This window comes from Podarcis muralis, chromosome 6 (genome assembly GCF_964188315.1).
Source record: "Podarcis muralis chromosome 6, rPodMur119.hap1.1, whole genome shotgun sequence".
In the NCBI taxonomy this organism is placed as follows: Eukaryota; Metazoa; Chordata; class Lepidosauria; order Squamata; family Lacertidae; genus Podarcis; species Podarcis muralis.
This window is the reverse complement of record NC_135660.1, coordinates 24,672,886-24,687,097: the sequence shown is the minus strand read 5'-3', so window position 1 is coordinate 24,687,097 and position 14,212 is coordinate 24,672,886. Positions and strand designations below refer to the sequence as shown.

The following is a 14,212-nucleotide window of genomic DNA, read 5'->3' as shown; positions in this document are numbered from 1 at the left end:
AACCTGATGCACTCACCTTTATTATTGATCGTTTTTCACCACTGGCCTGCCCAATGGGAGTTAAGGCTGCATTTCCGCGTACGCGTATTTGGTGTACGCATAATTACAGTGAAACATATTTCCATGTAAACAAACATAGGACCAGTTTGCAGATGTGTTTAGGAGGGTTCCCCCACCGCATCACACCAGGATCTGTTTCCTAAAAAGCTCCTAATGAAAATGTTAAAATGACTGGTTTGTACTATGTGGTAAAAAAGGAGATCCTGTTGCAGCTGCAGGCTAGCTACCACAGTCAAGAGCTGAAATGCCACAATAATGGCCACAAAGGGCTCTGAAACCAGATTGACTTTCCCATATACAGTGGTACCTCGGCTTACAAATGCTTCAGGTTACAGACACTTCGGGTTACAAACTCCACTAACCAGAAAATGGTTGCTCCAGGTTAAGAACTTTGCCCCAGGATAAGAACGGAAATCACACGACAGCAGTGCAGCGGCAGCGGGAGGCCCCATTAGCGAAAGCGCGCCTCAGGTTAAGAACCGTTTCAGGTTAAGAATGGACCTCTGGAACAAATTAAGTTCTTAACCCATGGTACCACTGTATATTCAAATAATCTCCATTATGGATCCATTAGATCACTGAGATATTGGAGCAAGCCTTCTTAGTTGTGCCATGAGACCAGCAAAAAGCTACCAGTTAAATGTGCACTAATAACATTTTACACCTGTATCCAGAGACATTCATTTTTGCACAACATTTGTGGGGAAGTTATACATCACATTAAACAGTTGTTATCCCACACTTTCCAGCTAATTGTCCCATCGCTTTCCTTGAGGGAGTTAAATTTATTGTACAAGTGCACCAAATCAACTGTAATTTCACAACTTGAATTTGTCAGGTGACTGAATACCACTCAAAAGTACTGACAATCTGGAAGCACCCTCTGATATAGTGTAGCTCAGAGAGAGAGAGAGAGAGAGAGAGAGAGAGAGAGAGAGAGAGAGAGAGAGAGAGAGATTCTTTCAGGCTAATGCAACACTGTATTTTTTCCATGCACTCCCACCGATTTAAATAAATCTGTTCTTTTATTTCAATGTTTTTGTCTAGCCACAGTATCTGCAACCTAGCCATTTTCCCAGGCTCACAACTGAAAAGGAAATGACAGCTTGGACAGTTATAAACAAGTGGTTGTTTACAAAGACTCTTTCCACTCTTGTATATTGCGAAGGCAAAAATGAAATAAATAAATGTACAAATAAGGTGCTTTTAAAAGGGGAAGTGGTGGTGTCACTACCTAGGTGTAAATCATTTGAAAGGTTCCCTCCCAGCTTCAGCTTCCTCAAAAGCAGCCCACAGTTGTTGATTTTAAAAATAAATAAAACTGGATTTTAACCCTACTGGTGCTGTTGACCAAAGGCAGATAATTTCTGTGTCCATTAGTTTATTAAATTTATATCTCACCTTTTGTGGAGCTCTAGGGGGCATACATAAAGTTCCCAGGCAATTTCCCATCTTGACACTGCTTAGTTTCAACAAAATTGTTGCACCGTGTGCCTTCAGACATTGGAATACTTAATTATATTATTATTATGGTTTGGGGGAAGGTTCCCACTGTGGATGGTTGCTGCTCGAGAATTTCAGGCCCCACACTCCTGTGGGTGCACAAAGCTGGTTAAGCCGTTCCGTTGTCGTCATCCACACAAGGCCAACAAACTGCTTATTGCAATAATAACTAGATACACGCAGCACTATTAATAGAACGTTCTTTATTAAGAAACAATTGTACCAAAATATGCTATGAAACAGAAAGGTTACGTTAAGAATCATGGACAAATCAATGCAGAAAGGTTTTGTAGCAGATTCATTAGTATTATTTTTTGACTGATTGGATGTTCCTTAGATATTAAAATTCATTAAATTCATTAGGTTAAAGCAGAACAAAACAAGGAGGGCTGAGTAATAATCAACAATACCAAAATTGTATCAAAATGCAATAGAAGTGCATGAGCTGTTCAACCGTGTAATGGACTCGCTCAGGAGGTTGTGGACTGTCCTTCACCGGAGAGGCTGGATGGCCATCTGTCATGGACGCTTTAGTTGCGATTCCTGCATTGCAGGGGGTTGGACTAGATGACCCTTGGGGTCCCTTCCAACTCTGATTCTATGAAATACATACAAGCTGTAAACATGATTTTTAAAAGTTTAAGAGGTCGGGGGAAGAAATTGCCAGTCAGTATTAATAATGTTGGTATCGGTTGCCCTTCCTCCTGTCTTTATTAAAAAGTTTACACATTTGCCACGATGGCAAAAACTCGGGACTATTGTAAAAAAAACCAACAACATTAAACTTTCTGCCCTAATTTTAGGCATCCTTTTTAGCTGCCAGAGCAAACCGTGCCAGAACAGGCACTTTCATAGCCTGCCTGCCCAAAGTGCTTTGTTCTGCAGGAAGGTCAATCTTTTGGCCCTTCCTGGAGCTAGGGAGAAGGTGGGCAGGCAGCAGAACAGCCGGGTGATTGGAGGGCTTGAGGGGGGGTGTCAGCAATTCACTGCCACCCATGCCAACCATCGGACTGCCTCTGTTTGCCTAATGGTAGGAGCAGCCCTGGTTGCAAAGCTGTGTGACTGAGAGCCGGAATATAGACACCTGTAGTTGTCCCATCCATAGCACCTTCACCTCTGGCCAATCAGCTCCCCTGGAAGGCTGCCTATAAGGGAATGCAGACCTTGGCTACATCCCCCACCCTTCATCCAACTTGATTGGCAGCTGAACCCTCTTCCACAGTCACAGGTATAGATGCCTCTGACTATCCCTGAGAGAAGGAGGAGGAGGAGGAGGAGGAGGAGGAGGAGGAGGAAGAGGAGTTTGGATTTGATATCCTGCTTTATCACTACCTGAAGGAGTCTCAAAGCAGCTAACATTCTCCTTTCCCTTCCTCCCCCACAACAAACACTCTGTGAGGTGAGTGGGGCTGAGAGACTTCAGAGAAGGGCGACTAGCCCAAGGTCACCCAGCAGCTGCATGTGGAGGAGCGGCGACGCGAACCTGGTTCACCAGATTACAAGTCTACCACTCCTAACCACTACACCACACTGGCTCTCTACATGCAGAGAATTTGATCTATTACCAAGCTATGGCTCAAGCAGATTTTGATCCGTTTCCCCCTTACCCATATTGTCATTGTTTATACCCTTTCAGATTTGAGTTTCGATTTGGACATTGATTTTTTTTAACCCACTTCACACACAGCCAATTCTTTCTTCCGTGCTAATATCCTAATGCACAGCCATCAGCTCTGGGATCAGACCCTGCCCAGAATACATTGCTGGCAGAAGGCAGGATTCTCCAGTGCCTCCACCAGTCTCCTTTGGTGATAATTTGGCCCCGTCCAAACATGCTCCTGTTGTGCCCAGTTACGGGGGCCACGACCCTATGTCCCTTGGCTATCAGTGCTTCCGTGATGTTCTGAGGGATGCCATCTTCCAAGGACACGAGCCATGCATCCACTGTATAAAAGAAATGCATTCAAGGATTAACTGGACAAGCAAGACTGCAGGAATACTAATCGATTGCACAAATGCCATTCAACCCAAAAGACTTGGATTGAACGAAAGCATTAATTCATAGCTCTAAATCAGGCTTCCTCAACCTCGGCCCTCCAGATGTTTTTGGCCTACAACTCCCATCATCCCTAGCTAGCAGGACCAGCGGTCAGGGATGATGGGAACTGTAGTCTCAAAACATCTGGAGGGCTGAGGTTGAGGAAGCCTGCTCTAAGTCATGATCCCTTGAAAGGCAAAGAGAATATTCCAACCCATTTCCACAGGATGCAAAAAAATAATAATGTATCTATGTGTGAGAAAGAAAGAAAGAAAGAAAGAAAGAAAGAAAGAAAGAAAGAAAGAAAGAAAGAAACACTTTAGTGTGACATTTGTTATTTGTTGCATCTCTGTCAATGTGTGTACCAAACTAGATGCAGAATAAGGCACTTCCCTGTGTTCCTGCATCTGATGAACTACATACAGTGGTGCCTCGCAAGACGAAATTAATTCGTTCCGCAAGTTTTTTCTTCTTGCGAGTTTTTCGTCTTGCGAAGCACGGTTTCCCATAGGAATGCATTGAAAATCAATTAATGCGTTCCTAGGGAAACCGCCTTCAGACCAGGTCCGGGGACAGTCTGTCCCCCGACCTCTTCTGAAGGTTGGGGGGGGGAGAACAAGGGCTTCTGAAGGCTGGGGGGGCTGGGGGGGGAAACAAGGGCTTCGCTGCCGACCCCCAGCATTTTAAAATCTCACCGGGACACGGGGAGATTTTAAAATGCTGGGGGTCAGCAGCGAACGCTTCGCTGATCCCGGGACGGCAGGCAGATCTGCACCGCCATCCAGAGCGGGGCGGGACTTAGCCCCGCTCGGGATGGCAGTCCCGGGACGGCAGACAGCTCTGCGCCGGCATCCAGAGCGGGGCGGGACTTAGCGCCCCGCTCGGGATGGCGGCACAGATCTGCCTGCAGTCCCGGGACGGCAGACAGCTCTGCGCTGGCATCCAGAGCGGGGCGGGACTTAGCGCCCCGCTCGGGATGGTGGCGCAGATCTGCCTGCAGTCCCGGGACGGCAGACAGCTCTGCGCTGGCATCCAGAGCGGGGCGGGACTTAGCGCCCCGCTCGGGATGGTGGCGCAGATCTGCCTGCAGTCCCGGGACTGCAGGCAGCTTTGCGCGGCCATCTGTAGCGGGGCGGGCTTCGCCCCCGGCTCCCGATGGCCGCGCAGAGCTGCGCTGATCCCGGCACGGCAGACAGCTCTGCGCCGCCATCCCGAGCGGGGCGGGACTTCTCTGCTGTCCCGGGGAGATTTTAAAATGCTGGGGGTCGGCAGCGAACGCTTCGCTCCCGCCCGCCAGCATTTTAAGATCGCCCGGGGCAGCGGAGAAGATCGCCCGGGGCAGCGGGAAGGCAGGCGGGGGGGAGCAAAGACTTTTGCCCCCCGCCGGCCTTCAGAAGAGGTCCAGGACCTCTTCTGAAGGCCGGCTGTGGGCGAAAGTCTTTGCTCCCGACCGCCAGCAATTTAAAACAGGTCCCCGGAGATTTCCCTATGGGCTTTCGTCTTGCGAAGCAAGCCCATAGGGAAATTCGTCTTGCGAAGCGCCTCCGAAACAGAAAACCCTTTCGTCTTGCGGGTTTTCCGTCTTGCGAGGCATTCGTCTTGCGGGGTACCACTGTATTTTAGATTTCCCACAGCTATTAAAATAAGATGAGGTTGTACGGTGTCTGTATGCTCATTATGTGCGTTTAAAAACATGTCTTACCCTTTTTGTCATATTCGACACAAAAACGAGGCACATCCAAAGCCTGTTGTGGATTCATTCCAAATTCCAACATGTTGAGCAGTACCTACAAGGGGTACAGAATGGGGTAAGATGAACAAGGAAAGACAAGTTTCTTACATAAATTTGATACATCCTTAGGAAGTCATCAATTCACAGAGCAGCAACAGCCTGGGCAAAATAGGTTTTTTTAAAATGTCTTCACATAAATGGTGGAAATCACAACATGACTGACAAAGCAACTGAAGATGAGTAATATTTTAGCTTCATTATGAAAAACAAAGACGGTTTCACCGTACTGAAGCAGCACTGCAAGCTGGATCAGATGATACACGTACCCAATCATGGGGGAAGACAGCAACAGAACACTTGCCCTCTTCAACAAGACAGATGCCCATTCATTGGCATAACATTTCAGTAGGGCACAATTGCATGAAATCAAACATGTGTACACCCAGATCGTGCAGCTGACTTCATCTAGGATGTCGATTGTGAAGTTCACTGGATTTTATGCCAGATATGCTGTATTCAGGTATTACTGCATACCCATGTACGGGTCTCAGAGGTGAGACAGGTGTGCCAAGCGGAGAGGAAGGCATGCAGTCAGGCAAGCCGACAACAACAACAACCAAGCAAATCCCAAACCCTGAAACAGCCTCAAACACATGAATTCTAAACGTTTGCAAACACGCGTCTTAATTATTGATTCTGCACTTGGACTGCAAAGGATCTTCTGTAGGGTTTGCAAATGACACGCTTACAGAGAAGTAGTTGAAAGATGCAGAGGCTCACCTGAACATGCCCTTGTGGCTGCATGAATCCACCCATTACTCCAAAGGAGCACAGAAGCTCCCCTGAATCAGCATCAGTAGCCAGAGCGGGTATAATTGTGTGATATGGCCTCTTCCTAGGTGCCAAGCAGTTTGGGTGACCAGGCTGTAGTGAAAAATTGGCTCCTCTGTTCTAAAAAACAAGTCGGTACAGTAAAAGGCAGAGGTTGGCAAAACTGCCCCGGGGGCATTAATAGGACAATTCCCTAACAATTTATGGAATTACCTAAGGCAATAGCAAAACAAACCCACATACACTGCTAAAATAGCAGCCAGTTACAAATTAAGAAGACGCTACTGCAAAATGTACCAAATATACAGTTTTAAAATTAAGGTGAAAAATCGCCAAACTTTGAACCACCTCACTAGCGTAACCTCCTAGGTAAATATACCTCCCCAAACTACTGCACAGCAAATAAATAAATGACTCCCTCCATTAATGTAGGGACAGCCCTTCCCATATTCTACTTATTGTAACAAGATCTGATCTGATTTGATTTGATTTGATTTGATTTGATTTAATGTAAATAACATTTTAAAGCCAACCAGGATATGAAATAGCAATATTATATACCAATTATGTGCCAATTAATATTAAAGCAATCTTCTCTCTCTCTCCACTATGGATGGAGGAGAAATTCATTTCAATTTTTATCTCAAGATGAATCTATCTACTTTGTACTTTCTGAAACAATGTGCAAACCGAAACATAGCTATTGCTTGATATTTGCACTCATCCCTATTTTTCAATGCAGCTCTCCAATCAAACAATATTTAAAGTGCATATACAGTGGTACCTCGGGTTATGAACAGTCCTGCTTACGAACACTTTGGGTTACGAATTCCACAAACCCGTAGGTAAGTGTCCCGGGTCGCGAACTTTGCCCCGGGATATGAACGCAATCTGCTTCCGGGGCCATAGGAGGCCGGTGTAGGCAATGCGCGCCTCAGGTTAAGAACGCTTCAGGTTAAGAACAGACTTCTGGAACGAATTAAGTTCATAACCCGAGGTACCACTGCATCAGGGGCAAATGTGTATTAGTAAAAATTACATACAAAGTGCATGGTATTAGGGGAAATTGCTTGTAAACATGTGTACATTAGACAAAACAGCATATAAAAATGTGTTTATTATGAGAAATTCACGTTAAAATGCTCATGAATTTCATGGGGATCGTTAAAAAAATACTTGCAGTTTGCTGCAAAATGTGGAGAACTGAATTTAAGAGGGGGAGAAGCAAAAGTGACAGATCTTTCCATTCCTGCTCTCCACACGTGTGTACATGCATGCACACACGCTTGAAAGTATTTTCTCACTTGTAATGTAAATCCACAGCCATCTGGTACCAGCCCTGTGCCAAATCCCATATAGTTGCTGTTAATGAAAGAGCAGGCATTGCCTTGGGTATCCACCACTGTGAAGTAAACAGTGTCACTTCCAACCGGGAAAGGATTTCCTTGATTATATTTGGCAGTTGCCCTGAAGGAAACAACAACAACTCAATAACTTCACACAGAAAAAAGTCATAAACCCAAATATCTGATTTCATAGGGGTTTTTTTCTGAGAAGGCCCTCCCCAGAGCCCAAAGAGGATGTCAGTGAGGGCGGAGGAAGCCCCAAAAAGACTGGAGGTGCAGTGGGGCTTTGTTTCAGTTGCTCAGCCTCCCCACCTAACACCTGACATGTGGGGTAGTGCAGCCGCAGCCACCACTTCCTTGTGCTGCCTCCAGCTGGTCCCAGAGCTTCCATTTTGGTTTGGATTGAAGACACAGCAGCAGGGGACATGTTTAGAGGATGCTCCCCATTTTACATTTTACTTATGCGTATGGGGGCCCAGGACATTAACCCCTGCACAAGTGGGGAGTTCGCCTGTAAGCCAGGTTAAACAAGGTGTGCTTATTTATAAAGAAGAGTTTGGATGTGATATCCCACCTTATCACTACCCTAAGGAGTCTCCTTTCCCTTCCTCCCCCACAGCAAACACTCTGTGAGGTGAGTGAGGCTGAGAGGTGAGTGAGGCTGAGAGACTTCAGAGAAGTGTGAACAGCCCAAGGTCACCCAGCAGCTGCATGTGCAGGAGCGGGGAATCGAACCCGGTTCACCAGATTACAAGACTACCACTCTTAACCACTACACCACACCACATTACATCCCATTGTGCTCATGTCACATTTGTGGGCTTCACTTTCGAGCACCTGGTTGGCCTTTGTGAGAACAGAGGATGCTTCTCCTTACTTTCTTAATGAGCCCAGATGCAGTAACTCCTGCGACCGTGCAAGTTTTACGTTAGTAGGATAGAGATTGTAGCTTCACCCACAAGCAGCCTTGCATCAAGTTCTTAGTAAAGTTCCCTGCTCCCTCCCCCTGGAAATAGCAAATAGCATGTCACAGAAAGATAAGGCAAAAGCGACACAGGAAAGGAACAGTGCCTGTAAGTCTTTTTATGGTCAGGTAATACCTGATCAAATAAGGGGTTACCGGATTATTTTATGAGGTGAAACCCAAACACAACGCTGCCAACAAATTTAAACAAACATTTTTATCTAAAGTACACAATAGGAGGCTAACACACATGGGTACTTTAAAAATGCCACATACATATAATCAGGTATGCCCTACTCTAGGTACTTAGTTCCTTGGGTTTTCAAGGCCTGTTGTTTTCTAAGTATATGATTGAAGACATGGCGGGACTTAGCTATACAGCTGCAAATAAAATGTTTTAAGTGTGTTTTAAATGCAATATACAATGTGACACTTGACGGCAATGGTGAGCCTTATGGAAAATTCAATGTATTATATATATATATATATATATATATATATATATATATATATATATATGCAGGTTTTGGTGTCCTCGGGTGTCTTCCCGTGTAAAAGTTGGGGTGTCTAGGCGACGTTTCGACGAGGTCTCACTCGTCATCTTCAGGCTGGTGCTTTCGGCTTCTTGTTACTGGAACAGAGCAGGATCTCAGTGTTTGAGTTCCTATAAATACTGTTGAGGGGTGTGGTGAGGAAGTTCCCAGGCTAGTGTGCCTTTTCTTCTTTTGTTCCTTAGTTGCTTGAGGGATATCTTGAGTGATTTCTTGAGTGATATCCTGAGTACCACTTAGGTGGGTCATTAGGTGTGGATTAGTTGCTAAAGCCTTAGTGTCTTGACCTCTTGAACTTTGTGAAGAGTTTTTCTGAGAAGATGGCTGTAGTTGTGCTCTGGCTTGGCTTCGTGTATAGGGGCGAGCTGTGGTTTTGTGGCCTGTGCCAGCCAGATCTGTGTAGGGATTGCAGGGGGGTGCAGCATCCGGAGGTGCCATCATGGTTTGGCTACTGGATGGTGTCTGTAATTTATCTGTGGAGAGGGTCTGGGTTTGGGTCTGGTGTGGTTGATTGGTGATGGCGTTCTGTGTGCCTCTGGATCTGGTGTCAGTTTTTGTGGGGAGGGCTAATTTCCAGATGTCTGGCAAGCGGGATGTGTCGTCACGCTTGTTCATGTTGTGAGGGTGTTTCTCTATCTCGATGGCTTCCATGATTATTCTCTTGTGGTGATGTTCCATGTTAGAGAGCAATTTGGAATCTGCAAAATTAATTTCGTGTCCTGTTTCTTTCATGTGTTGGAAAAGAGAGGAAGTTTTTTCTTCTTTTTTGACGGCATTCTTGTGTTCTGCGATACGTGCATTTATTCGTCTGTTTGTTTGTCCAATGTACGTGGCTGGGCAGACTTTGCAGGGTATTTCATAGACCCCTTGGTTTTCCAACTGGATTTTATCCTTGGGGTTTCTGAGGATATTGGCTATCTTTTGGTTGGCGCAAAAGGCTGTTTTGATATTGTGTTTATGGAGGATTTTGCTAATTTTATCTGTGGTGCCCTTGATATAAGGAAGGAGGGCCATGCCATTGTTTTCTTCTGTGTCTTGGTTTTTGGGGGGTGTTTCTTTTTGGATTAGCTTCGTAACCCTGTTTTGCTGGTATCCATTGGCAATTAACACATTTGAGAGATTCTGTAACTCAGTTGTCAAGTGGTCTTTGTCAGCCAGGCGTTTGGTTCTGGAGATGAGAGTCTTGGCTACGGAGTTTATTTGTGCAGGGTGGTGGTGTGATTGTGCATGTAAGTAGCGGTTGGTGTGTGTTTTTTTCTGGTAGATAGTGTGTCCTAGGGAGCCATCAGGTTTTTTGTAGATTAGGACGTCAAGGAAGGGAAGTTGGTTGTTGGCTTCTATTTCCATAGTGAATTGTATTTTGGAGGTTTGTATATTGTATATGCAGGTTTTGGTGTCCTCGGGTGTCTTCCCGTGTAAAAGTTGGGGTGTCTAGGCGACGTTTCGACGAGGTCTCACTCGTCATCTTCAGGCTGGTGCTTTCGGCTTCTTGTTACTGGAACAGAGCAGGATCTCAGTGTTTGAGTTCCTATAAATACTGTTGAGGGGTGTGGTGTATAGCCTCCAATGTTCTGGGCAGAGAGGAAGTTCCCAGGCTAGTGTGCCTTTTCTTCTTTTGTTCCTTAATTGCTTGAGGGATATCTTGAGTGATTTCTTGAGTGATATCCTGAGTACCACTTAGGTGGGTCATTAGGTGTGGATTAGTTGCTAAAGCCTTTGTGTCTTGACCTCTTGAACTTTGTGAAGAGTTTTTCTGAGAAGATGGCTGTACTGCATTTAGTTGTGCTCTGGCTTGGCTTCGTGTATAGGGGCGAGCTGTGGTTTTGTGGCCTGTGCCAGCCAGATCTGTGTAGGGATTGCAGGGATATGAAATACCCTGCAAAGTATCCTGTGTAGGGATATGAAATACCCTGCAAAGTCTGCCCAGCCACGTACATTGGACAAACAAACAGACGAATAAATGCACGTATCGCAGAACACAAGAATGCCGTCAAAAAAGAAGAAAAAACTTCCTCTCTTTTCCAACACATGAAAGAAACAGGACACGAAATTAATTTTGCAGATTCCAAATTGCTCTCTAACATGGAACATCACCACAAGAGAATAATCATGGAAGCCATCGAGATAGAGAAACACCCTCACAACATGAACAAGCGTGACGACACATCCCGCTTGCCAGACATCTGGAAATTAGCCCTCCCCACAAAAACTGACACCAGATCCAGAGGCACACAGAACGCCATCACCAATCAACCACACCAGACCCAAACCCAGACCCTCTCCACAGATAAATTACAGACACCATCCAGTAGCCAAACCATGATGGCACCTCCGGATGCTGCACCCCCCTGCAATCCCTACACAGATCTGGCTGGCACAGGCCACAAAACCACAGCTCGCCCCTATACACGAAGCCAAGCCAGAGCACAACTACAGCCATCTTCTCAGAAAAACTCTTCACAAAGTTCAAGAGGTCAAGACACTAAGGCTTTAGCAACTAATCCACACCTAATGACCCACCTAAGTGGTACTCAGGATATCACTCAAGAAATCACTCAAGATATCCCTCAAGCAATTAAGGAACAAAAGAAGAAAAGGCACACTAGCCTGGGAACTTCCTCTCTGCCCAGAACATTGGAGGCTATACACCACACCCCTCAACAGTATTTATAGGAACTCAAACACTGAGATCCTGCTCTGTTCCAGTAACAAGAAGCCGAAAGCACCAGCCTGAAGATGACGAGTGAGACCTCGTCGAAACGTCGCCTAGACACCCCAACTTTTACACGGGAAGACACCCGAGGACACCAAAACCTGCATTCCTGTACCCGTGAAAATCTACGAAAGCATATATATATATATGCATTTTCTGAACTTTTTTTATATGTGTGTAGATTCCACCTTGGTGTTGTGGGCATGAAGGCTCACCAATTTACAACCGTGAAAAGTTTGTTTATCTAACATTAATCTCAGGGTCGTGGGTTTGAGCCCTGTGTTGGAATACCATCCTAGCAACATTTTTTGCATGGATTTCTCAATAGGCATTCCTGCCTGCAAGAGCATACTCAAGTGGTGAGTGCCAATATTTATGCAGCCAGGGTCACTGAGAAGCAAGAAGTAGGTTTTAGTATGCTTCATGGAAGAAGTAAAGAAAACGAAAAGAAATGACCTAGAAGAGGCATAAAACCCCAAACAGCCCAATGAAGATAGTGCATGTGCAATAACTCTGTGAAATAACCACAGAATGTTGAGTGTTGGTTGGAAAGGGAAAATGGTGGTATTTAGAGTGGAACGCACCAGTTGGGAGGTAATAAATAGCAGGCTTGAACCCTGATCAGAAGCAATTCTCCCCTCACACGTACATACACACTTCCACTTGCTTCCATACAAATAAACAAATGCGCACAAGCGTTCTGCAGTTTTTGTCAGGCTCTCCTATAATAATTTATCTTTCGCCTGAATGCCTCACCCAAACTAGGTAATGCCGTGACTTCATAGGCTGGGGTCCAAATAATTGTGCAACTATTTCTGGATGCTTACAAAAGTTTGGGCTCGAGTTCCCCATTCCACAAAAGCCACTTTCAAACTGAACGGGGTTTTCAAAAGCAAGCTTTTGATATTGTGTTGCAGCCTGCTGTTCAAAGAAAAATGTCAAAAATCCCATTGGGCATGCCCAAATGCCTGAACTAACTCTTTGGATCCTGGCCACTGCAAATAAAAGAGGGCTACAATCTGATGTGTAAACATCAAGAAGACAGCAGCTACTTTGAAAGAAAGCCAAGGCCAAAGAAAACAACTGTTCCATATTTCAGGATCAGAACACTATAGAAGTATACAGATTAGAGGTTCGGTTTCTGACCATGGAGACCAGTGTTCAAATCCCCGCTCAGTCATGAAGCTCACTGGATAACACTGGGCCAGTCACCAACCCTCAGCTGAAGTTACCTCACTGAGTAGTTGTGAGGGTAGAGCCATTTAAGTCATCCTGAATGCCTTGGAGGGGAGGTGGAAGATCAGTGCAATAAGAAATAAATACAAGCAGTCAAGAGATGACCCCTTACCTCTGTAAATCTATCAGCTTCGAACGGTCTCTGGCATAAGGTTTGGAAAGGAGCTTTGTTGTGGGTACAGCTACCTTTTCTGGATCTGCACAGAACCATAAAGTATCGGCAAAGCTAACTTTGACAGCTTCGATGAGGATGTGCAAATAGTGAGCAGTATTATGGCCCATTTCTAGAAAAGTAAACCAGCACAAGCATCAGGTCAAAAGAATCACTCACCCATGAAAACTACAATTGACTACACAAGTAATAATTGCACTGAATTCATTCACAGATTATGTTCTAGATATAGGGGCCTAAGAGAAATTGCAGTATGTGGAGTGCGCCAAAGGGAGAAATATAACATTTTTTTCCTCCCTCTGTTCTCTTCCTCCTTCATCATCCACATTTGGCTATGTACACATTATTGGTTTAAAGCACAGTGAGGCCATTTTTTCACCTGTGTTTCTAATCACTTTTGCACATTGTTGTGCATATCAGTTTGGCTGGATGTGCCTCCAAGTCGTCCACTGTCTGTTCATGTGGGTTTTGAAATCTAATAGAACACATCAAAACGCAGTATTCCTCAAGAAACTGCAGGATAGATGTGGATTGTGGCAAATGTCATGTGCAAAGTAAATGTGAGTGTGTACACAACCGCTGCCTTGCCCTCCCTCCCCCTGCCCCCCCCACTCCTTTTCCTCCCCTAGCCAGTCTCCTTTCTGCACCCTGAACATGTTTCCTCTCATGTGCTCCTGAGCAATGCCACCTCCAAGGCACTGCCAGCAGCCAGGGCTTCAAGCTAGAGGGCATGCAGTGGAACAATTGTTTGAGGGCTATTGTGTGAGAAGTTTGCAGAGTTTGGATTGCTTGGCTAAAAGTGTCTTGAGACAAAATGGTGATGCAGAGTGAACAGAAAACATTCACACTTCCTACCCTGTTATTTATTTTGGTACATAAAAAAGGTAAAGTCACCTGCAATTTAAAAAACAACAACAATTAACAATTAGTGCAGTGACTAACACTAGCTTTAGTTTCGAATGGAGGCTTTTCTTCACCTAAAGCTGAAACAATTGGAAAGTTTCTTCCCTATTCTTTCTCCCTCCCCCCCCCCCCCCAAATAAGTAATAGGACTTTTTAAGATGCT

At 45.2% G+C, this 14,212-nt stretch overlaps 1 protein-coding gene across 4 annotated transcripts in view; it reads right to left on the bottom strand.

Moving 5' to 3' along the window:
- Positions 1–1,748: 1,748 nt before the first annotated feature.
- The window catches only part of LOC114597870 (glutathione hydrolase-like YwrD proenzyme), a 33,030-nt gene continuing 20,566 nt past the window's right edge, over positions 1,749–14,212 (bottom strand). For all 4 annotated transcript variants that reach the window (XM_077929883.1, XM_077929886.1, XM_077929884.1 and 1 more), the window contains 5 exons: positions 13,087–13,258; positions 7,469–7,631; positions 6,114–6,284; positions 5,304–5,388; positions 1,749–3,507 (listed from right to left, as the gene is read on the bottom strand). In XM_077929883.1, the coding sequence (XP_077786009.1) occupies positions 3,269–3,507; positions 5,304–5,388; positions 6,114–6,284; positions 7,469–7,631; positions 13,087–13,258 (830 nt within the window). In that variant the 3' untranslated portion in view covers positions 1,749–3,268. The remainder of the gene's footprint in view (positions 3,508–5,303; positions 5,389–6,113; positions 6,285–7,468; positions 7,632–13,086; positions 13,259–14,212) is intronic.